The following is a 26,850-nucleotide window of genomic DNA, read 5'->3' as shown; positions in this document are numbered from 1 at the left end:
CTTGTTTTGGATGGTGGATGGTGGCCACCTAGAGCAATCTATTCTCCAATCTACAGTCTTCTCACGCCTTCTCCACGGCATTTGGAACGAAGTCATGTTGTCCCTGTCTTAAGCTATTGTGTCATAAAGAAAAGCTGCCACAGCTGTGTCCCTAGGATCTTTCTGCAAATAAGTTAATTAGCTGCAATGGAGGGAGGAAAAATATGTTCCAGTGTTCATTAGTTATTTAACAACACAAGTTGTGTTTTCCAATATTAATAACATGTTCTAGATAAAGGCCACTGCCAACATTGCTGTCCATAAATGGTATTGTTTGCTGCCATTAGCTAGAGTGCTTCAGTCTTCTAAACAGCTTGTTAATAAGACTGACTCCACAAGGGACTTAAATAGAGGCTTAGCATTAACACAGCGCCTAAGTCCCAGTAAAGCCAGAGTCAAACATGAGCTTAAGTGATCTGATCCCAAAACCTGTTCTCAATGGCAATCCCTAGGTTCATGTCAAGTTAGAGCAACAGATGTAAGAACACCCTATCAGTTTGGGGTATGAGAGCATGCCACAGAGCAAATCCACCATGCTGAGTTATCCCACAAGTGTACTGCTATCAAACCTGTTTTTACAGCTCACTTAAGGGACAACGAAAAATCAGTTCCTGAACTGAGCTTGTGCAAACTGGAACTCCACCCATTTGGGATGATCTCTTTGGGGAGAAGGTTCCTTAATGAGGCAGGTCTCTTGTCCAGGTTTCATTACAGTTTGTGAAACAAGCCTGCCTCCTCCTGGTTAATTATTGTATAACAGGGAGGTTAATTCAAAGCAACATGGAACAGCACCTTCTCCATGGATGCTTCGCCCTCAGCTTTAAACTAGCTTTAAACTAGCCCTTAAGCACATACTGGCCAGAATGTAGGACCAGAATGGGATTGCAGTGAAATCCTAAATCTGCTGAAGTCAATGGAAGCTCTGCCTGGGACTCGGGTTAGAGACATCACGGAGAGGATCCCGGCCTACATCCGACCTGCAGACCAGTACCCCATGGTTGTCATCCACGTGGGGACAAATGACATGGCCAGGGGCAACCCATTATGAAGGATTTAAAGGCTCTGGGGAACAAGCTTAAGGAGGCAGGGGCGCAGGTGGTATTCTCCTCTCTTCTTCCGGTGAGTAGGCAGGGACGGTGACACGAGGCCTGCATTGGCGAGGTCAACCGGTGCTTATGCAGTTGGTGCCGCCAGGCAGGCCTTGGGTTCCTTGATAACGACCTCTGCTTTCGGGCGGGGGACTTGTTGGTGTGGGATGGGCTTCACCTCTCTCCTAAAGGCAAGCGTGTCTTCTCTTCCAGGTTGGCTGATCTTGTGCGGCGAGCTTTAAACTAGCATCGCCGGGGGAGGGGGCCACAGGAAGACAAGGAGACACCACCCGAGCAAGACAGGTGACAAATGCAAGGAGTCCCCAGGTAAGAAACAGGGGTCCAAACAGTCTCCCAAATCAGGGGGTGGTACATGCAGCTAGGCAAGGCCTTAAATGCCTATATACCAATGCTCGGAGTATGGGGAATAAACAGGAGGAACTTGCCCTCAGAATAGCCAGTTCAGACCCAGACATAATAGGGCTTACAGAAACGTGGTGGGATTCATCCCATGACTGGGCAGTTAGCATGAGGGGCTATAGGCTTTACAGGGAGGACAGAGAAGGAAGGAAAGGTGGGGGTGTGGCGCCCTATGTCAAGGAGCAATACACATCCTCTGCCAGCAGAATGGGGTCAGAGGAGGGGCAAGCTGAAGTGCTCTGGGTCAAGCTATAAGGGGGCCGTGGGGAGAGGGATCTAACAGTGGGGTCTACTACAGACCCCCCTCCCCCTCCCCCAACCAAGGGGAGGAGCTGGACCGGGAATTTTCGGGCCAGCTTGCAGAGGCACTTAAGGCGAAGGATGTAGTTGTCATGGGTGATTTAAATTACCCGGACATCTGCTGGGAGGAGCAGTCAGCCAGGTCGGACCGTTCCAAGAGGTTCCTGGCCGAGATACAGGACCTCCACTTAATTCCGGAGGTGCACAGTCCCACCAAAGGAAATGCCCTGTTGGACCTGGACCTGGCCACAGGCAACAACCTGGTAAGGGGCCTCCAGGTCCTTGACCACCTGGGTGATAGCGGTCATCGCCTGCTGGAATTCACCATCCAGCGCAGGGTGTCAAGGGCCTGCAGCAAGGCGGTAGCCCTAGACTTCAAGAGGGCCAGCTTCAATGAGTTTAGGAGATTAGTGGGAGAGGCGCTGGGCTTCTCGAGGGCAGGGGAACTCAGTGCCCAAGATGAGTGGTCGTTCCTTAAGGAGATGATACTCAAGGCCAAGGGGTGACCATCCCAACAAGAAGCAAGCGGGGCAAGAGTGCCTGAAAGCCCCCCTGGCTCACCAAGGGTGTACGGGAATGCCTGATTGTGAAAAAGGCAGCGTACAACCGGTGGAAGGAGGGTGCTATCTCCAAAGAGGCGTATACCTCCTCTGCTCAGGCCTGTAGAAGGGCTGTCAGGAAAGCTAAGGCGGACATAGAGCTAGGACTAGCATCCAAGATCAAAGATAACAAAAAGTCTTTTTTCAAATATATAGGGAGGATGAAGAAAGCACCTGGAAATGTGGGGCCCCTGCACGATCCTCTGGGCAATCTGGTGGTTGCACCAGAAGAGAAAGCAGACCTCTTTAACCAATTCTTCACCTCCGTTTTCTTGTGCAGGGACCGGGACTTCCCCACCATGATGCAAGACAGACTCAAGGGGAACGGTTCCAGACCTCAGGTTGGGGAGGATCAGGTTAGAGAGCTTCTGGAGGGGCTGGACGTGTTCAGATCGGTGGGTCCAGATGCTCTCCATCCCAGGGTGTTGAGGGAGCTAGCACAGGTTATTGCAGGGCCCTTGGCACGGCTTTACGAGCGTTCATGGTGCTCGGACCAGATGCCAGATGATTGGAAGATAGCCAACGTGGTCCCCATCTTTAAAAAAGGGAGGAGGGAGGACCCGGGCAACTATAGGCCCATCAGTCTTACCTCAATCCTAGGGAAACTCTTTGAGAAGATCATCAAGGAGCACATCTACGATGGGCCAGCTTCAGGGATGATGCTCAAGGGCAATCAGCACTGTTTCATTAGGGGCAGGCCATGTCAGACCAACCTGATTGCCTTTTATGATCAGGTCACAAGAGCACTGGATGCAGGTGTTGCCATGGACACAGTCTTTCTGGACTTCAGCAAGGCCTTTGACACCGTCTCCCACCTCATCCTCATTAAAAAATTAGGCGACTGTGGCATTGATGCCTACACAGTCAGATGGGCTGCAGATTGGCTGAAGGGTTGCACTCAGAGGGTGGTGGTAGACAAGTTACATTTGACCTAGGGGGAAGTGAGCGGCGGAGTCCCCCAGGGCTCGGTCATGGGGCCTGCGCTGTTCAATTTCTTTATCAGCGATTTGGACGACGGGGTGAAAAGCAACCTGTTTAAATTTGCTGATGATACCAAAATTTGGGGTGAGGTGAGCATGCTAGTAGGGAGGGAAAGACTGCAGCGAGACCTGGATAGGTCACAGGGGTGGGCTAACAAAAACAGGATGCGTTTCAATACTGGCAAGTGCAGGGTGCTGCACTTGGGCAGTAGTCACCAGCAGCACACTTATAAGATGGGAAACTCCCTTCTTGAGAGCACGGAGGCAGAAAGGGATCTTGGAGTCATTATTGACTCCAAGATGAACATGGGCCGACAACGCGAGGTCACGGTTGGCAGGGCTAACCACACCTTGTCGTGCATCCACAGGTGCATCTCAAGTAGATCCAGGGAGGTGATCCTCTCCCTCTATGTGACACTAGTCAGGCCACAGCTGGAGTACTGCATCCAGTTCTGTGCGCCCCACTTCAGGAGGGTCCAGAGGAGTGCCACCCGCATGATCCGGGGACAACAGGGCAGACCTTACAATGAGAGACTGTGGGACCTGAACCTGTTCAGCCTTCACAAGAGAAGGCTGAGGGGGGACCTGGTGACAGTCTATAAACTCACTAGGGGGGACCAGAAGGGTTTGGGAGAGGCCTCGTTTCCCCTAGCGCCCCCTGGCATGACAAGGAATAACAGCCACAAATTATTGGAGAGTAGGTTTAGATCAGACATCTACAAGAACTACTTCACTGTCAGGGTGGCTAGGAGCTGGAACCAACTTCCAAGGGAAGTGGTGCTGGCTCCTACCCTGGGGATCTTTAAGAGGAGGCTTGATGCCTACCTGGCTGGAGTCATTTGAGCCCAGTTTTTTCTCCTGCCCAGGCAGGGGGTCGGACTTGAAAATCTACAAGGTCCCTTCCGACCTGACTTCTACGATTCTATGATTTCACAAGGGCCAGGATTTCACACCATGCTTTTCAGGAGCTGCATTCATTTCAGACCTCAAACACATTTGAGAAGCTCAGACAGACTGAATTCGGTGTTGTGTCCCTCATGTCTTTCATAGATTTCATAGACATCAGGGCTGGAAGGGACCTCGAGAGATTATCGAGTCCAGCCCCCTGCCCAAAGGGCAGGAAGTCAGCTGGGGTCATAGGACCCCAGCAAGACAAGCGTCCAATTTACTCTTGAAGGTGTTCAATGTAGGTGCTTGAACCACCTCCGCTGGCAGACTGTTCCAGCCCTTGCTTTTGTCACCTTGCATGGATTCATCCAGTTGGTGGGTTTAACGTTTGCTCAGTTCTCACTTGGTTTTGTTTGCTTTGCATCTATCACACTGTTTCCAAAATTATTCAGCTACAGTTAAATGAACCTGTAAAATGAACATTTTTAGTAGAAGTTTCCAAGAAAAAGAATTAATTGTATTATTGAGTCCTCTTTATAAAAAGAATAGTATAAAGCAATCATTCAGCTTCGGAATAAAACTGCTGAGGAGTAATTTATGACCAGGAAACAGAAAGGAGCTGAGGGGATCAGCAGGATTGCTTATATTTTCCTGAGCATGACAAACTTTAATACTGCTTCCTAGAAAACATCATCAATCCTTAAGCCCAAGTGGAAATGATAAACCAACTCCTGCTGGCTGAAGAGCGGGAACAATACAAGGGTTTTTGCTGACCTTCCCACGAAAGCCTACTTGGAAAGCAGCGCCTCTGGTCACAATTTCATTTGGCACCAAAAAGACATTGGCAGTGAGGGAACTGCCGCAATGGATTTAATTAGGAAAAAGAACATCATCGGGAGGAAAGTAATAAAAAATAAAAAATCACCTGCTGACAGTCAGATTCAGCCACATCAGCTGTGCACACACCACAGGCGGGCCAAAGAACTCACATGGAAAGGGTCAGGCAAGTTAGGACTGAGCTTAAACAGTGCCACTCCAGAGCAACTCCGCTGGCCCAAAGAACAGACACTGGCAACATCTAGAAGTGGTCATGGACATGAGGCCTGGAGGCAGGACGAAAGCCTTGGAGGAGAGTAAATGTCATGCTGCATCTAGTCCAAAACACCTTTTGTTGCATGAGTGACAGAATCAGATATTGTAACCTATAGCCTGGTCCTCAATCCATAGCAGCTGAAAGATCTCCATTGTAGAACAAGGTTACTAAATTCTTCTCTGCCCCAGTCAAACCCAGTTAAAGATAAAAGAACTGTAATAACTAAAAAGGATTGAAAAAAAGACAGTAATCGTAACATAGGAAAAGGATCCTCCACAAGTAATTGTAACACTTAATTGACATTTTGTTCTGTGTATAATGTATTACATTGCCTTTGTTCCTGATTACTGTAATCCTCGTTACACCGGTTAGACATGAGGGGAAGCAGCATATTACTTACTGTGTAGAGTTCATTGGTGACCTTCAAGAGTTCTTCATGCATCTGTAAGCCAATTTCCTTACTCTGGAACAAAAAAAAAAAAAAAAGACATGAAAAGGAAGCTGCAATTCTGCTTTGTTCAACATAATCAGGTTTTTCTTAACAGAGGGCAGCACAGTTTGGAGGAAAACATTAAATGGGCCACCTCACCAGGCCCCGTGCTTCCATTACACAGCACCTTCCTCAGCCCTGAGCGTCAGGGGCGGTCTGAAAGCTTTGTGCTTTGCTGCTGGGAAATTCTACCTGCACAGTCCACCGTGCTGACCACCCGATTACCTGACAAGGGTGGATCCTTCAGTAGCGCAGAGACTTACATATTACAGCTGCAGCAGGGTGCATGGCCAGGAGTAGGGAGCCTACTGATAGGCTGCCATCATATTGGTCCCCTTGGGCTATCAGTACATGGCAAGATTGCTTTCGGCTTCATCTCCCAGAGGGAAGCAGAATTCTTGCAGTCAATCCAATCCAAAATTAGGAAAGGCACAAGGCTCTTCGGCACAGGCCCCCCTCCTTCCAAGCTTAACACAGCGGTTAGCTCCTAGCCATGGCCCACAATGCAGGGCAAACAGTCAGCATCCACGTGGTAGAGCAACAGCGTGAGCATCACAACCACGTCACTAGCAAAATCAAGCAAAATGTCAGATAAGCACACTGAATGCCAAGAAGTTCTGTTAGGTTATTCATACAGCTTCAGCATAACTAAGAGGTTATGGGATGATTATTTCCTCTCACGGAGCAAACTCTCTTTTCATCTTGCTCTCTCAAAGCCTTGCTGGCTGTATTTACTAACTGCACTCCCTTCCATGAATTGCCACCTTGATGGGGTGGAGAGGCTTGCATGTACCAGTGACCCCAAAAGCAACACTGTCAGAAGTCTTATACTCCTGGTCGCCCATGATCAAAGAGGAGGTATCAGACAAAGAGCAGGCCAACATAACAAAGACCCCAACAGTGGAGCAGGAAGATGAAGAAGGCATACTTCTCAACGGCTGCAAAGGCAGATGAAGGCTGCAGTGGACGAGTAACCCCAGGCATCTTGGATCTCATTGCCCTGGACACAGGTTTCTTCTCCGCCAAGATCCTCACAGTTGCCAACGCGCAATGGCCTCCTCACGTAAAACAAGTCACATGCAGACTTCTCCCACTGGATCCAACATCTACCGCTAACTGCAACACCACCATCCTTATAATTATTACTTGTCTTACCGCAGCGTCACCTAAGGAATCCAACCGAGATCCAGCAGTAGCATAATGAGGGGTGGGCAACCGGCCCCGCAATCAGGGGTGAGTGACTGGGGCACAAGAAAGGCAGCTCCTGCCACCGCAGCCAGCCCACCCCTGCCACCCAGAGCACAAACACTGGTAGTTATACTGCAGAGAGCAAGATCGTGTTAGGCCAGGCCCCACATAAAAAATACATACTATATCACAGATGGGCCGAGATGACCACAGGGACCACAAAAGCAATAGGGAGAAGCTCAAATTTTACACAACAGACAGCAGAATAAGATTAGGCAGATGATGGGGGAGGATGGAGGCTATAACATTACCCTCTTCCTACTAGCATTAGTGAGGTTGATGGCTTTTACTGACTTACTGATCGCGGACATCATGGAGGCAGTGAACCTTTGGGAAAGTATCAAATGAGAATAGTGGGGCAGTTTGGTAGCTGGGCAGGGACAACATTTCACAAAGAAAGGGACAGCATAAAAAAGGCACTCAAGTGACTAAGATTGGGAGGGAAGAAGGGAAGATGATCTATTTTTCTTCTTTTACCTAGCCACGCCAAGCCCTGAAGCATTGTGTAATAAGATACATTTGTTCCAAACCCTGCCGTCGCTTGCATCCAAGTGAATCCTGGTAAATCCCTAACAGATGCATTCACACCCATCCCACAGAGAACAAGAATGCAGCAACTTCTTAATGCCACTGATATCTCGCTGCATTTTTCACATTGCTTTCATGCTTGCAGTATTCTCTCTTTCCTTTTCTCAGCTTACAACGGAGCAAGTGAATTCTGGCAGCACAACTGGTTTCTGGGAATGTCTTTTTAAATACATTTTGCTCCTTCCTAGATTTGCCCTCTCCCGGCTCCATTCATTGCTATGTTCCGACACCCAAAAACTGTAAATTTTAATTTGGGATATTATTTTAGAACTGGAATTGCCCTGCGGCCTGGGGGATGCCTCAGGGGCCTTATTTACAACTTTTCTACAAATCCTGTCTAATACTCTTCCTGCTTTAGAAACTGAAGTGACACCATCCACTGGGCTGCCAATCCACATCTGGGCTCTGTTTTTCTCATTTATAAACCCTAAAACCAAAATACAGATGTTCTCTGCTTTCACACTACCTAGGATAATGGCACTTGGCAGGTCAAAAACTGAACCTGGACTCTTATTTCTATTTATTTAAGAATATCCCTATTCACCCAAAAGCCATGAATATACACTGGAGCAACAATACTTCAGTGCTGTCACACCCATGGTACCACGATGTACCTCTCACTTACTGCATGTCTAATTTTAGACTTACCTTTGCCCCTGTATCATTCAAACCGGAGTTCAGACACCCTGGTGAGGAGCATGCTAGAAAATGTCTGAATAATGAAAGAGAAAAAGATCTGGCCCTGAAAAGTTCTGAGCGTTCTCAACACCCATTAAGCTTCACAGGAGATGAAGGTATGCAAGAACCAGTGAGAGGCACTCAGCACCATACAGGAATAAGCCCTAGATGCAATTGCCTCCCACTGAAAGCATGCAGATCAGGAACCTGTTGCTACAAAAAACATTCTTTCACTAATAGCACTCACTCCACTAATCATGAGCTCTTTGGATCTAATATTTTCCCCATTATCACGGCAGGTAGAAGGGTGGTGGGGTCTGCTGGGTGGATGGAACAGTATTTTCTATTTTGGATTTATCTCGCACGTCTCAGAAATATTCTCAAAGCTGCAGCTGGCTACACTAAATTCCTCATTTATGCAGCTTTGCTGTCCATGGGTAAATCACTGCTGCATTCTCTCTGGAATTGGTGGCATGTTAATGCAGATGAACAAATGCCAATATATCAGTTGTGACTGCCGCATACCCTTTACGATACACAGATTATTTAATCTATGACCAAAAGGAAGCCAACCCTAGGGAGAATGCAGTATCTACAGTGTAGCAATGCTGTGTCAAAGGATATTGAAAACCACTGAAACTACAGAGAGAAGCCTCTCAAACCACCTGCAAAAGTTTTGTTTTGGGATCAATTGAGCCTGCAATATGCAGGCTCCCAGGCACCACCTGCTGGGTACCAATTCCATGCGTTTCTGGGAGGTCCCCTAATCAACTAATGATCCCATGCAAGCTGCTTAGCTTACACCTATAGTTGAATGTCCCTACTTCTCAAGGACTACAGGACTGGAAGAGGACCTTCTGAGCCAGAGCCAGGGCTCTTGCTACCAAAGGCTACTGCACCATATTATCCCTTATCCATTAGCAAGCTCCATCTTAAGCCTGATGCAATATGGGATCACATTTGCCTTCTCACACTCAGACCTCACTGGTGGCTTCGTCATCCAGTGTCCATTAATACTTTTGAGCCCTTCTCCTCTTCAGTTCTTCCATCTGAGAAATTCCCATTATATCGCTCTACGTATTAATCCCTAGGTGCATTTCTTTTCTTTTTTTTATTACTCCAGCTCTCATCCAATTCTACCTGTAAGATATTCCAACTCTCCCCCCCACACCCCATATTGACCAGCTCTCTCATCACAGCAAATACCACCAGCCTGTTCTGCATTTTGTGCCAAAATTATTATTAAAAATATGACAGAAGATTGGTTACAAGAACAATCCTTGAAAAACTCCACTAATAAGTGCCTTACATCTTATTTCTGCACAGCTTCTTTAGTCAGATCCTTACCCTACCTAAACTCCTAGGTTCATTCTCATCTTCTCCAGCTTAACAAATAACTTCCCATATGGCACTGTATCAAATATTTTGCTAAAGTCTAAATAGATTATATCTATCACATTTTCTTTGTCCAGAAAAATCAGCTTTCAAAAGTAAGACTTCTGGGACTGCCAATTTGCCTTACTTTCCATTTTCCTTTTACCTCCATGTCTAAAATTACATTTCCTTCAGCATTTGTTCAAAAGCCTTGCACACTTTTGAAGGACAGACCAACAGACTGGTAGTTTTCTAGATCATATCCTTCTCTCAGTATAAAAGTACTAGGTTTGATATTTTGCAGAATGGTGGTAGGCAAGATTCAACAGATTTATTAAAAATCCCAGCTGCCAGATTGCCAATTTCATCTGCCAGGGCTTTCAATATTCTGGGATTGTCAAGGCGCCCAATTTGTGTTGTCAAAGTCTTCAAGTTGTGTTTTCATGTCTGATGCAGCAATTTACAATTGTGCATGCCCGTTCATATTCACCATCCTACCACTGCCCCATTTTCCACATCCTCCTCCTTACCCTTCACCATCTCCTTCTGAGTAGGCCAATATCTCATTGGGAAGGAGTCAAAATACTTCTCCAAGACACATACCAATACAGAAGTAACTACCTCTACAGATAATCAAGGTTTCTGTTTTCACTGCATCACTAGAAAGGCATTAGAGTGCTTAGGGAAGACAGTCCGTTATGGATTTAAAGTTTTGTGGGTATTTTTCCTTGGCATCTTTTCCTTCCTTACTGCTGAAATCATTTAATCTATTTTTGTCCTCTGCCAGGCAACAAGATGCAAATTTTAATCATGATCTAATCTCCTAGTTCCCACAACACAAATGTGATATTTCACAGGAGAGCCCATTTCTTAGGGAACTGCTAATCACTTATGATTGGCTGCAAACCAAGTCAATTCCTATTCATAAATCCAGTGGTTGGATGTTGCTGCAGATGTGCATGCATTGCCTTCCTGCTTTCCTTGTAATTATACCCCAAATCTCTTTGTGGACTCTTCTCAGACTTGAAGTACTCATTATAATTTGAAGACAGGTTTAAAGTAAGTATAGACCCCCCAAAATGACAGCAATTACTTTCAGATTTCCTCAGACAGCCTCATATATTTTTATGCATTCAGTCAGCTTAAGTAATATCCCAAAGGTTGACTGGTTGGGTGGCTTTAACCAAAGATACCCACATCAGACAAGTGGGCTCTAATTAAAAGTTGACTGGGTAGCCTGCCTATATCTAAAGTTTAAGCTTAAATTATTAGAAATTAGAGTTTCTTATGGAAGGTGCAGGAGAAAAGCTGCTGAACAAGAGCTCCTTCCATTAACAGCGTGGCATTTCCCTCTGAAAGAAGATCAGAAGTTTTACACAAGATAAGATTTTCAAGTGGCTAGTGCTTTGTGGTGCCCACTGTTGTGTGTCCAGGTTGACGTGCCCTCGAAAGGGCAGATCTTCAGAAAATGCCAGGTAATTCCTGCCTTCCAAAACTCAGGCTTCTTGAGGCGTTTCAAGCTGGGCCCTCAAAAACTGAGGCAATCGCCATTTCCAACCACTCTTGAAAATCTTAGCAGTAACCTGCCATTAGCTGAACAAGGTAACAAACAGCTTCATTTAATTCACATGCACACAACAGTGCCATCCAGTATTTCAGTTATTCACCTTTTACCATGCTAATTACCGGCCCAAACAGACCCAAACCCTCTCTGACCCTCAGGGAGTTCAGACGCTGAGCTGAACTTCAGAGCTGACCTCTCCTCCACGCGAGCCAAACCAAAACCCCAGGACTAACCCAGTCCCAAATTACATGGGAGAAGATGGGCTTGTGGAAAAGGCTCTAGAGCAGGGGCGTCCAACCTTTTTGAATGTGGGGCCAGATCACAAACTTTTTATCACCCAGTGGGCCGGCGAGCCATATTCAAAGACCTCCCAAGATGTGGTATCACATTAGGAAGTGATGTCACGTGACCTTTGACACCCATGAAGTTGCAGGAAGTGACAATGAAATGGGTCTGGAAATGTGGTTTAAAACCCAAAATAAAAACAACATAGAAGCAAGAATGAAATAATACCAGACACTTGACAAAAATAAATGCTTTCGCTTCTACTCACTTCTCAACGAATGAAAGAAGCATAAAGCAAGTCGAGAGATCAAATGTGGACAAGATACCAGCCAGAGTGGCAACTAATCCAAGCAACAAAATACGGGCATTTTTGAGAATAATCTCCAAGAAGATTTACTTTTATTGAATTAATAACTTGCTAGTAACACCTCTTTAACAAGCAGTAACGAGATGAACCCCCAATCCCACACAAAGAGAGACAGAAGCAAACACAATCCAAACACTGGACAGTATTTTTACAAAGATTTTTACCTGCTCCAAATTTATGTTGCAGCCCAGATGGTTCATGCCCTATTCCTGAGCATGAACCATGCTTGTTTACGACCAGCATATTGTTGTCATAAACGAGCATACAGCACAGCTGCAGGGGGCTCAGCCACAGCTTTCCCTCCCTGGTGCAGCCGGCCAGCCCATCCCATCCCCTATCGAGCAGTGGCTTCCCCACGTGCTGCTGCGCTTTCCCCCTACCTGCGCCAGCTGGTCCCAAAAGGCAGGAGGCTTCACCGCTGCTTCTGCTGGCCAGCGCCGACCCAGCCGGGTGTCCCCAGCAGCACGTGGGAAGCCGGCTTCAGCCACATGCTGCCCTGGATGGGATGGGCCCAGCCGGGTCGGCACTGGCCAGGAAAAGCAGCACACAGCTGAAGCCGGCTTCCCACGTGCTGCTGGGAACGGGAGGAGGCCGGCCAGGTTGGCACTGGCCAGCAGAAGTGGGGGCGGAGCCGTGTGCCGCTCAGGACTGACCGGTGCAGGCAGCGGGACCCGGCTCACGTGACGAGCCCAGCCCCGTGGGGGTAAGCAGCTCCCCTCCCCTCACCGCCGGCTGGGGCCCGCGGGCCGGCCCTGCCCGCCTCACCGCTGCCCCACCACCGCCGTGGAGCGCAGAGCAGGCGCCAGGACTCCTTGCCTGTCCCGAGCGAGGGACCTCAGGCCAGAGAAAACAGCTTGGCGGGCCGCATAGCGGCCCACGGGCCGCATGTTGGATAAGCCCACACTAGATTCAGTCCTCGCCTCTGCCTCAGACTTCCCGCGTGACTGTGGGTAAAACAGGAGGCCGCAACTGTCCAACCAGGTTGCCTAAATTAGGCTCTTAAATCCAGCTAAATGTAAGGGGCTTGATCTTCTGAAATGCTGCTTCCCCACAAATTGCACTGAAGTCCTCAGAGCTTCAGGTGTGCATCACATCTGAACCCCAACTGGCACACTACCTTGACATTTTCTGGATCCCAGCAATTACTGTTAGTGGCTATTTTAATTTAAATGGTGTTCTCTTAATCCTCTCTTCATCCATTTCCACCTGGGGAGCATGGCTCGCTCTACACGGCACCACGTGGAGAATCCCCAGAGCCAGGGTGCGCCTGGCAAACAGGATCGGGGGGCAGCTGTTCTCAAAGATGACAGCGTAGTTCTTCGTGCTGTTGGATCCTTTCCCAGACGCAGGTACAAGAGAAGCTGACAGATTCCCAGACCTCGTCAGAGTTTGTCCTCTCTGTTCTAAACAGAAACATTGCCAAAAAAAAAAATATATATATATATATATATATTTTTTTTTTTTTAAATTTACGGGAGACAAAGTCAAAATGTCATGTGGTGCATTCCAATTCGCCAGCACCATCTGCAAAAATCCAACCTCTAATTTAGCTGCCTGCTTTATGCCTTCCATTCCTATTAAAAAGCAGTTACTTGGCGTGATAGCAATGGGTACAGTTTAGGAGCCCTTATTAAAATTGCTGCTGCTGCGGGGAGAAAACAGCAATAGAGAGCAGCAGTTCAGCCCCTTGACAACACAAAGACCGACTGTTAAAAAATAATAATAATAAAAATAAAAAATAAAAAGAAACTTCCTTGTATGCGGACAACACTTCCTCATTAGGTCTCTGTCCAGAACATTGCAGTACGGGACATAATCAAATTCACATCTCTGTCATGGCAAATAATTAAATCCCAGGTTGGAGAATAATGCAGCACTGTTATTTCAGACACTGCAGCCCACAGGTTTGTTTTTCTGGAGGATATGCTAATGGAAGAAATGGCAAGCCTATTCCCAGGCCTTGCACTGAAGGTGAAAACGGGAGCAAAAAACCTTTCCTGCTGCGTTACCACGTCCCCCCCCACCCCAAACATCAGACAGGAGCAATAATTTGCTCCTGTCAAAAGAATGTGTTGTGAGGCTGAAGTGGGGACACAGATTTGATGAGACAGGAGATCAAATAAGATCATCTGCAATAACAGCTCTCTGCACCTCAGTTTATTGCCTACCTGTCAGTAATACTAATACTGGCCCGGACAATCTACCTGAGACAAAGCTCGGGGGACTGGAGCCCCAGGGAGATTCCCCTAGCCAAGCCTCCTTCCTCTTCTCCCCCTCACCCCCTCACTGGTGGGATGTGCCTCTCTCAAGGAACAGCGAGGGGGTAAATCTCAAATTTCAAGAAATGCAGGAGGCCAGGGATCCCTAAGCCCACACCCCGTGCCCCTGCACTGCCCCAAGAACTCTGCCCGGCTGGCTCAACAGACTGCACAGTGGAAAGAGAGACGATGCCGCAGAGGCCATGCTCTTCCCTTGCATTTTGCATTCTCCACACAGGGGCCTGGGAAGCTTTTGCCCTATCTCTAGGCCAAGCAGATCATGAAAGAATCCCTGAACAAAGTGCAGCTCCAAAAGGTTCATGTAAAGAGACCCTGGTGATTGCAGAAGACCAGCCAGGACAGTGATGCACAGAGAAGACAAACCAGCAAGTGATGGACCTGGTTCCTAAAATGGGTTTTCCATCTTTAATTCCTACAATTCTGTGACTTGCACCCAACCCTTTGATAACCAGCCTTTGCTGAAAACCTATGTATTTATACAAAACCAGACCCTGAAGTCATATATATGCTTATATGCCAATGCCACTGAAACGCAGGCACTTCTGAACAGGAACACTGACATTGTTTCAAGTCATACTATACCTCCAAGTTTTTGAAAGGAGCATCGACCTTATAAAGAGTTCCTTTGTTTTGGATTGGTTTTGATCAGACATTGCCAGTGCTCAGAAATGCTTTTCTCATGGGAAATTATCTCAGGTGTCCACAGAGAAAAACAGCAACAGGGAAAAATTAAAACAGCAACAATAAAAAATTCAGATCTCATACAGGAGCCTAAAACTGATGACCCCTAAGAATCAGAGGCTACTTTCCAAAGGTATGAGAAATGCCCAAGAGGCATATGCAAAGTATTTTTCTTGAAAGTATCCGTGCCACTGTTAGAGCCTGCACGCACAGCCCACTGTCCAATACACAATGTGACTGACTGTAAAACATTTTCTAGAAAAATTTACTACCGTGCTTTGGAGGATTGACAGGTTTTATGTAACAAGAAACTGCACCCATTAGAGGACAATTGCCTATTGTCATTGTAACTTTAAACAACCAAAATGATATCATTACTGGGTCTTTTTATAAAAACCCTGAGACACATTTAAGATCCCTTTGGGCTTTTCCTTCACTATAGAAGTCATCAGTATAACATTACCCAGGCTTACAGTAACTAAAGCCTTAGTCTTGGGTCTCAAGACTGCAGCAAGCTACACCTATGGAGATAATAACACAAGCCATGTCTTTGGATTTTAAGATCACAGAAACAAGAGGTGGCGTGTTAGGGACTGGACTGAGAGGCACTGTAATGGGCAGGCAGGGTTGTAGCACTATGTTCAACACCAAATTCTAAAGCATCATTGTGAGAAGAAAGATGCACGGTTCATTTAATTGCTGGGACAAAATTCAAAGACAGGGGTTTAATTACAGCTGTAGGAAACAATGGTTGCAGTTTGCAGGGGTCTGGCTTAAACACACGAGTTCAGGGGATAGGACAAATCGTTCATTCAGCCTCCCACATCTTCAGGCAGAAGGAATGTGATCTTTCTTTCACCTCCGGAAAGGCCAGAAAGATAAGAAATAAATCAAAAGATGTCCTTCAACCTAAAGGTCCCAAAACATTGAGTTTTGCTGGTCCTCAAACCCAAGCCCAGACCTGGATCCAGTTTTACAAGTTGTTCTTGCATTTATATTAATCAGAACCAAAGCTTCAAATAGCCATGACTTCTGGTATGTTGGAAATAGAGACACAAATTCTGCAGACTGGATCCGTCTCTAAATGAACCCTAGAAACCATTAGCTTCGACCCTCAGGTATTCAGGTTGGAACCCACTTCCACCGTCCTAGAGCAGTCCTCCACAATGGGTCGATGCAAGTCTTGGTTAAGTCCTACCTAAACCACCAGGATATATAGAAGTGGTGCACAAACCTATTTTTATTCCTTTACACAAGGATGAATTTCCAACTCTGAAGAGTTCCCCAAATCCTAACTCCCAGCTCTACACCGTTCACCATAATACTAGGGAACATGATATTACCACTGATCTGAGTGATCCCTCCTCACTTCACATCAACATGGGAGGCATTCAGTGCCACCTACTAGAGACAGAGCCGTCTTGCTGATTATACTTTCTTACACATCCAGCACATTGGGCTTGCAACTCTTTCCCCTCCCAAAAAGTGAATCCATCTCACACCATCTCACATGACTATACCTCATTAACTATTGATGCCCATGTCACAGTGTAATGATGCAAAGTTATTTGATGCCAACAAATCAGAGGACGAAAAACAAACAAGAATGGTGCTTCCATCGCAGAACAGCACACAACAAACTCTGCTTACTGATGCGTGGATTCCCATAAAAGAGCCAATTCCTCTTCCCAGAATTACTACCAGAAAACTGACAGATCATTAAAAATACTTCAGCATTCTCCACCTCTGGCCCAACATACTGTATGATGAGGTGCCCAATAAGATTGTCTAATACTTTCCATATCAACCCCTGGTGTTTCAGTGACTAACTGTTTGAGTTGAAATGTTCTATAATTGGCATCTGACTCAAAATGAACTTTTCTGGAAAGCCTGAGCAAAATTGCTCCATCTATTTCCAGGAGATTAGTGAAATATAATAATTATACAACACAAGAGGCATGCAGAATACTTTGCAGGCGTGGAAGAATAACATACCTCCCCCCAAAAACCCGTATGGTTTATATATAAACCAGGATAGGAAGGTGCAGTGCAGAACTCTAAATTTCTATACATGTATATGATAAGGAACAAGAATTTGTACATATATGTGTATGTGTTTAGCTTCTATATGTAATTCCTATCCTTTGTCATTTTTTGGACCTTAATCCCCACATATATTTCAATTTCTCTTTCTGTAACTGCTACCAATTTCATTTGTTGCATCAGCTAGTTTTTCTGAGTCCTTTCATACTGCCTAGATCTTCCTTTTTGTTTATTTTACTCTTTTCAACTTTTTCCAGCTTTCCTTCCTTCTTGTAAATGATAGTGTTTGGCCAGTGTCGTAGAACGGCATTCCTAAAACTACAGCCCCTGCTCAAGAGAAGTATTTTTGATATGCAGTTGCTTCTTGCTCCCTTAAAACCAGAGAGAAAGAGAGCCCCTTCCCCTGTCCAGACATGTTAAGACAAACAGCCAGCTGATGTAAATTGAGGTACAATCATGGTAGTTCCACTGATTTCAGTGGAGGTACACTGACTTACACCCATGTCAGGATCAGCTTTAGAGGCCTGTCTTGGTACTGTGCTAAACAGTAACAAGGGGGTTCAGATCCCAGCTGTAGAAAATCTCTCATTTTCCGCCCCATCAAGCCTCATCAAAAGCCAAGGTGCTATATCATCTTTGTCTCTGGAAGACTGGTCCTAGCTGAGGACTAAGCAGCTTTATACAAGCCACACTATAACTCAGGTCCCAGAGGGAAACAGCCTGCATCTGGATTCTTCTCCCTCCCATAACTCCCTGTAAAATAAATAATGAAGACCAAGGATGGGATTACAGTTTGAGGAAGGCACCGGTTTCAAACTGTGCCTTCCTCAGCAGGATCATGCCATACCTACATTTCAGGCTAATAGGGCTGTTGGGTTAATTCAGTCAAAAAAGAAGTGTTCCCAGGAGCGGGCAACCAGGACAAAGCAGGCCAGACAGAAATACATGCTCCCAACGTCAAGGATTAGGGTGATGGTTACTGCAATACCAGGTGTTGAGAGATCAGACGACCTCTACCTCTACCAATATTAAAAAAGGGACTGAACTTCACAGCTTTAGGAGAAGTGATGGCTCCTCATTAAGGCTTGGGGTAAGCTGTACACCAAAGTGTGAGTACTGCCTAGGTGGACACATCCAAGCAATCTTTAAATGACCTTGCTCAGGTGTCTGTACCAGTGTAACCATGGCAGCACAGAGCTCAGCTAGCGCTAAGTGCTCAGGTATTTAACCAGTGTGTTGCAACTCGTATTGAACCCCATGCGGCCACAAGCTATACTACTATTGGTACCCCAGTCAGCTACTTTAAAACTAGCTCAGCAAGTCTACATGAGTTGCAATCATATCTATGGGTTGTAGCTTAGCTAAGATTTCAGTAGCACCAGAACAACCCGAGCAGTAAGAATCAATGACAGCAATCTTGTTATGGAGATTGTGATGTTCAGAGAATTAGAACAGAAATTAGCTTGAAGGAACTGACAATTAGAAGGCAATGACGGATGAGGCCTCGAGCAATGAGTCTATCTCCATTTAACAGCACAATATATTCCTCTGATATGAGACTGTATTGGATACTACACCAATCCTGCTCTTCCCTCATCCTGAGGTGGGAAGACTGAACAGGTCCCAAACAAGTAAAAATTAACCCAAACCAAAAGCTAAAATTCAACAACCAAACTTGCTTGCAGTTCAGAAATAATGGAAACTAATGCCTCCTCCTTCCCTTACTCTGACAGTCATTTTAGGCCTGCCCAGGCTCCTGTCAACACCAACGTCAGCCTTTGTCCTGGCCTCAACAGGAGCAAGACTAGATAAACCCTTTGTTGAACTGAATTAAATCCTGCTAACTAAACCATTTAAATTCATTCCCCACCAGACTATAAGGGAAAGTCTTCCCATTTGCCTTAGATTTGGATAAGCCACTGCATTTTCTTTTGGGCTGGCCACAATGAAAAATGTCTACTAGATGAATGACAGAAAACTAGGATGAGCTGAGGAGACCGTGTGCTCGAGGTCACTGACAGGGCAAACCACTTCCATGGAGAGGAACAAAATGTAAAGCCCCAATTTACTGATTGCTCATCCTGGCTGGTGCTAAGAACACCCACTGAAGCCAGCTGGAAGTGGAATAGCTCATCACCTTAGGACTTTTGTTGGCAAAATTACCACTGCACTGCTCAAACACATATCAATTATGCATGTACTTATAGCTCACCCGTTGTGTGTCCCTTCCTTTACTGCAATCATTTTTATTTCTATAAAGACAGCACTCCCTACGTTTGTAATTGGAGAATTCAGCAAACCTTCCAGTTTCTCTACGCACCCATAGCATGTCACAATCCATTAACAAATGCTAGATGGGGGAATTAAAACTGACATCTCTGAAACAAATGTTACTCTAATTTACCATCAAAGAGCAATCTACAGGCAAATTGAACAGCTGAACAATAATTAGGGATGCTTTTAACTATTCCAGTGCTGGCCTAGATGCACAACACTCATTGATAGCATGGCCACCCTCAGGTTATGTGATGGAAATGCCATCAAGAGACATATTCAAAACCACACTGGACCAAACACTGGAAAATATGGTCTAGAGAAAGCATGCTGGCATTGGCTGAAGGAATGGGTTAGGTGAACTAAGATCTCTTTTCCAGTTCTAATTTCTGGGACATTCCTGTTTACACACGTGCCTTAGCCTCCTCACCAAAGCCCTGTTCATCGTGATCCTAAACCATGGTCCTAAACCATGTCTGCAGTGGCACACTAGGAGTTAAAAGCATAGCTGGCTTCTCCCCAAAAGTATCAGCCTCCCTATATACGTTAATGGCAAACCATGACACAAAATAAGCCTTTTCCGTTGATCACTATTTCAAGGACATGCAAGCCCTACTAGGATTTAAACTTGAGGGACAAATGTGAGTGAAATCACAGATCCCCACAACTCAGTTGTACAGTCTCCTCCTGATTCAAAGCAGGTGCTGGCTTTGGCAGGTTGCTGATGGAGTCACCGTTCTTTGCCTCTGCTGCAAAAAAATCAGAAGTCGAGGGAAAGGAGCAACTTCTTTGCAGAATAAGCACTTTTGCCAGACAGTTAAAATGGGGGGGATAGTAACAGAAGAAGAAATGCAAGAAACATAACGCTGCTGAGTCTATGAACTATTTTATCACCTTGGCCTGGTCAAAATTTGATTTATTGTAAAGAAATATTTTTAACATCAGGTTTAGGCCTTTGTTCAAGTCACCTACTCTAACGTAATATGAGATACGTCATCCAAAGATTTAGTGGAGGAAAGGAAAAAGCCCAAAGGTGGCCTCATCATTCATGTCAACAACTGGGGAGAGGGGACATTTTTTAAAGTAAAATGTCAACTGCTTCTATTGAGCCTTATCCAAATATGGGACAACTCTTCTATATTTCAGGGTAGGGTAGGGCAAGAAGAGGGACAGATGTTCAATTTCAAGGTAGGGTAGGGCAAGAAGAGGGACAGATGTTCAATATTAAGCTACCAGAGCCAACTTTCCCTTAAGGTATTAGTTCTAGGTCTAAGTCAAAAAAAGGAAAAAAAGAAAAAGAAAAAGAAATCGCAAAGCATCTACATACCAGTTTGGACTTGGATCTGACTACAGTTCTCTAAAAGGTCTCAGGTCCCATAAGCTTTTGCCGCATGACACTCGAAATTTAATAACAAAAATTGATATCAAGTTATAAAATCCACAAGCTCATCTGATCCCATGATATTAGCATTTGGGTTGGATTTCCTGAAGGCTAGCTATTGATATTTTGGCATGGTTCAATCTAAATATCCAAATCTCAGCTCTAGCTTTGATTCCATCTCTACTCTGCAATTCAAAAGTCAACCTAAACAAAAACCTGATTAATATAATCTAACAATATTATGTTAAAAGTGGAAAGAGTTCAAGTATATATTCACTGATATTTAAGGTCAACATTGAGGGTTGCTATGAACTGGCTCAAGTCACACAAACCACCAATCCCCATCTATATCTTACCTCACAGTCCCCACCAAAGATGTCCAAAAATTGCTATTTATTCCTGGAGTCAAGCCCATCTAAGCATCTGTCTGGAAATTACTCATCTCTTCTTTTGTGCTTGGCTCCAATTATGGGTGGCAAAGACAGGAAGTGGGGTACAGAAGGGAAAGAAGTCAGAAACAGGAAGTTGTGGGACTGCCACTTGCGCTCAGATTCACAGAAGTTTAGGGCTGGAAGGGACCTCATGAGATCATTGGGTCCGGCCCCCTGCTTTGGGCACATAAAACTGCTGGGGTCAAATAACCAGCCTCCTGAAGATCTCCAGGGTAGGTGCCTGCACCACCGCCACTGGGAGTCGATTCCAGAGTCTGGTCACACGAACCGTAAAGAAGTTTTTCCTTATATCCAGTCTGAAACCTCCTTCTAGGAGTTTATAACCATTGCTCCTGGTTTTCCCCTGGGGCAGTTTGGTAAATAGTTGTTCACCTCGCCCCTGATGCTGTCCCCTGATACATCTGTAAGCTGCCACCTAATCCCCCCCAAAGTCTTCTCTTTTCTAGGCTGAACAGTCCCATATCTGTCAGTCTTTCCTCATAGGACTTGCTCTTCAGGTCTCTAATCACACAAGTGGCTCTTCTCTGGACTCTCTCAAGCTTCTCCACATCCTTCTTGAAGTGCGGCACCCAGAACTGGATGCAGTTCTCCAGCTGCAGCCTTGCCAATGCCGAGTAGAGCGGGAGAATAAACTTCCTTAGCTTTGCTTCAGATGCATCACTTGATGCATGCCAGCATATTGTTTGCTCTGTTGACTATAGCATTACACTGGTGGCTCATATTCATTTTATGGTCAATTATGACCCCCAGGTCCCTTTTGGATATAGTGCTAACTCACGTAGCACCACCAAGCCTGTAAGTTTGTTGCAGATTTTTCCTCCCGAGATGGAGCAGTTTACATTTCTCAGTACTGAATAGTATCTGGTTCTGGTCTGCCCATTTTACTAATCTAAGTTTGCCTGGATCATCAGCCTACCTGAAGCATGGCCGCACTTTCCCAAAGCTTAGTGTCACCAGAAAACTTTGCCATGTACCAAATCCTGGGAGACCCCACTGACCACCTTTTGCCAGCTCGACACAGATCTGTCTATTAGTACTCTCTGGGTCTGACTCCACAGCCAGTTTCCCACTCATCTGACTGTTGAATTGTTGAGCCCACAGTCCCCTAATTTTACTTGGAGAGCCTCATGGGACACCAAGTCAAAGGCCTTCCTAAAGTCCAAGTAAATGACATCAACCTCATCTCCCTTATCCAGGTGGTGAGTAACCTGGTCATAGAAGGAGATGAGGTTAGTCAGATATGACTTAACCATGACAAAAAGCCATGCTGGCTGTCATTCAGAATTTTGCCTTCTACTAACTTATTGTATATGGACTCCTTGAGAAATTTTTGGAGGATTTTTCCTAGGACTGATGTCAGGCTGATTGGCCTGTAGTTCCCTGGGTCCTCTCTCCTCTCCTTCTTGAAGAACAACATTGGCCAGGAACATAGGAACAACATTGGCCCTCTTCCAGTCTTCTGGGACCTCTCCTGACTGCCACGAATTCTCAAAGAGATTTGCCAGTAGTCCTGCAATGACTGCAGCTAATTCATTCAGCACTCTCAGATGGAGTTCTTCCAGTCCTGCTGACTTACAGATAACCAGCCTCTCTAGCTGCTCTTTCCTCTGCCTGGACTGTTGGTAGGTGACCATCCCTACTGTGATCATTCTGCATCATATTTGCATTTGGAAGGATATCAGTCAGACTGGTGGAATAGAGATGCGATGTACTCGTTCAGGAGTTCGTTGGTATTGGTGATCAGATGTCCAGATGCATGGAGCAGCAGTCCCACATTTCCACTAGTTTTCCTCCTGTTACCTATATGCCTATAGAAGGATTTCTTATTGTCCTTAATTTTGGCTGCTAACCTGAATTCGGTCACCACATTTGCTTTTCTAATCTACCCTCTACAGGTGTGGGTCAATCTTATGTAGTTCTCCTTGAGGCCTACTCCTAGCTTCCATCGTTGGTAAGCCTACCTTTTCTTTCAGAAGATCTGCAACTTCTTTGCTGAATCAAGATGGCCCCCAAGCCTTGTGCCACTTTTCTTGCATACAGATATGGACAACTTCTATGCACCGAGAACCGTATCCTTGAGGAACGACCACTCTTTGTCCACACTCTTTCCCTGCGGTCCATGATCCCATAGGGCATTACTCACTAAAGCCCTTCAGTTATTGAAGTCAGCTTTTTTAAAGTCAAGAATTTGTAGCTTACTGACAGATTTCCCAGCCCACAGTGAAAGTAATAGTGTTGGGGTTGCTGTCGCCTAGGTTACCCTCCATCTTCAGATCACTCACCAAGTCAACCCCCTTGGCCAAGACTAAATCTAGGCGGGCATTTCCTCTGGTCAGCCTGTATACTTCCTGAAACAGGTAACGCTCATCGATACAAATCAGGAATCTATGTGACCAATCAGATCTGGCTGAGTGTTCTCCCCAGGAGATGTCTGGGTAGTTAAAGTCACCAATGACGACCATATCCCATGCTCTCGCAGCCTCTTGCAGTCCTCTGGAGAATTCCAGATCTGCCTCCTCATCTTGATTCAGAGGTCTGTAATATATTCCTACAGTTAGGTCCCTTTTGCCATGTCATCCTGTCCCCCTTCTGTCCCCGCCTGTATCTTGACCCAGAGGGTCTCAAGTCGCCCTTCCTTAGTACCAATTTCAGCTTTCAAGGAGGCGTACTGCCCTTTTACATCTACAGCTGCACCTCCACCCTTTTTTCCTATGTGATCACTCCTATGTAGGGTATAGCTCTCTATAGCTATGGTCCAATTGTGGGTATCGCTATGATATCATAGTCTCTTCTGGAAAGCAGGATGCCCAGTTCCTCCTGTTTGTTCCCCATGCTTCTGGCATTTGTGTACAGGCATTTGAGCTTTCTGATGGAGGTCCTTGGTTTCTGTCACACTGAGGGAGCTCCATTCCTTCAGCTTGTGCTGTAGTGTCCTTCCTGTCATCTCCCGGTGTAATGGTTGTTTGTTTGTTGGCCCCTTGGCTTGCTCCAATCGTTGTCCCCTGGTGATCTTAGTTTAAAGCTCTGTCGAGACCTGCAGCACCAGGGTAAATTCCAATAAGACTGCAGGGATTGGGTGGTCTATGAAGTGGGCTCACCACATACCCTGGATCTCAAAAGGGGCTGAGTTAGTGGCTTTCAGTATAAAAGTTTAATAGGTACAGGAAACCTTCATTATTCATGGGTTCGGCGTTCATAGTTTCAAATATTCGCAAATGTCAAACCAGTATTTTAAATGCACTTCATACACTTCCAGGAGCTCCTTGCAAGCTCTGCGCTTGCTGCCACCAGGCTCCCACTGCCGCGCTCCCACCATCGGCACTGGAGCCGTCCCGGTCCCCCAGCCACCTCATTTGCAGATTTTGCCATTCACAGGGGATACAAGAACGTATCCCCCACAAGGAGTGAGGGTTGCCTGTATAACCTTGAAAAATGACTTAAGTTCAACCCTAACTAGCAGCACAAATATGACTTTTTACATTCATAGCCAAGAAAACAATCCTACTCACTAGTAAGCTATTGACCAGCTATACACTGTGGTAAATAATAGAGGTGTGCAAAGTGGGCCCTATTCGATTCGGATTTGGCCCAAATCAGGGACAGTGATTTGATTCATTGATTCAGATCACTGTCCCTGATTCGATTCAGCTGAATCCGAATCTGAAGATTTGATGCTGATTTGGAGATCAAAAGCCCCTGCTACCTAGAGGTATACAGAAAAAACATTTAAAGCTGTGTCTATGTCTGAATCTCCAACAAATCTTTCCAAATCTCTCCAAGTCAATTCAGAGGCTTCTGATTCGATTTGGAGGGATTAAAGGGCCCTCTGATTTGATTCCAGTTCAGAGATTCAACTACCACATAGGGCCAAATCTCCGCTGAATCAAATCAGGGACCAAAGCTTCGCACAGCCCCAGTAAATAAACTGTAAATACCTATGCTCCTGTCCATATGCTGTGCCATAAGATGAAAAACCAGAGTGCATGCATTTAGATCTGGGATAGTTCAATGGACACAGTGATGAAAACTCTGGCCAGGATTTCCAGAGAGAAAAAAAGTCAGAATTCCAAGATTCCTCCATTCACAGAGATAATTTCCAAGAACAAGGGTGTAACCCTCATCCCACGTGAATCAATGGCAAACTTCCACTGACTTCACATAGGACAGGATCTCATAGGTGGTTCTTTTTTTAATTTTATTTTTCATACCTTTACTATTCCTCAACTTGTGTTTCAAGGGCTTTCCCAGGACCTTGTTAGCCTCTCTTTTTTTCTGTTCTTTGTTCCACTGGTGATCTAGTATATCCTCTAGATCCTTAATGAGTAGAAATGCCCCTTCCTCAGCTTACCTTTTTAAAGAGCCTGATGACGTCCTCACTGATCTGTGAGAGTCGGACAATGACATTGTTCATGAAGATGTCATTCAGGGTAGCATGATCTCTGCTCTCCCGCCGAGTCTGGGTCAGAACCAGGTACCAGCAGTTCATGGGCGAAAGGAGATGCTGATCTTTCCTAGATACATAAGAACAAATTGCACAGGCAAATGTGAGCAAATGAAAAAGCATTTAAGGCACAAGTGCATCCTATCCAAGATATCAATCCCATTGGGTACCCCTGAATAGGTACATTACTGTCCCTCCTGCTGAAGAGAAGAGGCCTAGATTGCTCTTTACCACAGGGACCACTGCAGTGTTCGATTAGTTACTTGACTCTCATTCACAGAACATGTTATCGATCCAAGTTGCTCATCTTTCCCAGCACCGATCTGAGTGACATGTGAGATCTCATAACATATAGCCACAAAGGTGTCACTCTGTTGGATGTTTAGCATGCCCACTGCTAAGCAGACATGAGCATTTTGATGTGTTGTTCTGCTGGTGGACCACTTGGTCATCACTTCTTGTGTTACCAGTACCCCAAAGGCTTACTCCCCAGGCCTGTGGCTGCACACTGCATTGCAGCAGAAACTCCAACAGTGTAGACCAGCAAGTAAACCCAGATACCAGACCAGGGCAACTCCAGGGCTTTTCAAAGGAGAAAAACATTTCAAAGGAAAGAAAAATGGCCTATTAAGCAATCTCAGCAAGTCTCCAGAGTCAATCCCCAAGATTCAAGTATAATAACCAAATCAAGGCAACTACTACTGTGGAATACTAGATCATATATTTATTAGCAGTGATGGACTAGAGGACTTCCTGGTCCTTTCTCTCTCTCACCTCCACAGCTGCTTTATCATGCATGCTTTGTAGAACCTCTAATTGTTGCAAGAAAATGTCTTCAAGACTTGTCACCTGTAACATTTTTGAGCCACAGACCTTATTATTCTTGTTAATTATCTGCATTTTGATAGCACTGGAAACTCCCAATTGGGGAATCTAGCTCAATCTAGCTCTGTGGTGCTAGGCACAGTATAGCAGAGGGTTTTTTTAAATGGTCTTTGTTTAAAGTACGTGTATAGAAAGCAGAATGGTCTATGTGAAGCACTGTGCCTTCTCATACCCGTAACAGTATTGCCAACTCACACAATTTTGCTGAAAGTCTTGAGATATTTAGTGGTTTTCTTAAAGCCTTGCTCCTGGAGACATGTGCTACAGAGTGATTATCAACTGTCATTTTAACAAGCTAGTTTTCTAACCTTCCTGGCTGAAGAGAGAGGAATGGAAATATGACCAAGGGGCACCCAAAAGGCACAGAAACTAGAGGATATAATATAAAAAATATATATTACAAAAAAAATCTA

General features: G+C 45.5%; 1 protein-coding gene across 6 annotated transcripts in view; it reads right to left on the bottom strand.

The window, feature by feature from the left end:
- The window catches only part of SRGAP3 (SLIT-ROBO Rho GTPase activating protein 3), a 210,931-nt gene that overhangs the window by 63,805 nt on the left and 120,276 nt on the right, over window positions 1–26,850 (bottom strand). For all 6 annotated transcript variants that reach the window (XM_090023057.1, XM_090023059.1, XM_090023058.1 and 3 more), the window contains exons 3-4: window positions 25,460–25,622; window positions 5,808–5,870 (exon numbers count right to left, since the gene is read on the bottom strand). In XM_090023057.1, coding sequence (XP_089879183.1) covers window positions 5,808–5,870; window positions 25,460–25,622 — 226 coding nt within the window. The remainder of the gene's footprint in view (window positions 1–5,807; window positions 5,871–25,459; window positions 25,623–26,850) is intronic.

Source organism: Crocodylus siamensis, chromosome 11 (assembly GCF_052110815.1).
Source record: "Crocodylus siamensis isolate JL-2025a chromosome 11, ASM5211081v1, whole genome shotgun sequence".
NCBI lineage: Eukaryota > Metazoa > Chordata > Crocodylia > Crocodylidae > Crocodylus > Crocodylus siamensis.
The sequence above is the reverse complement of the archived record's forward strand: the minus strand, read 5'-3'. Positions and strand labels throughout refer to the sequence as shown.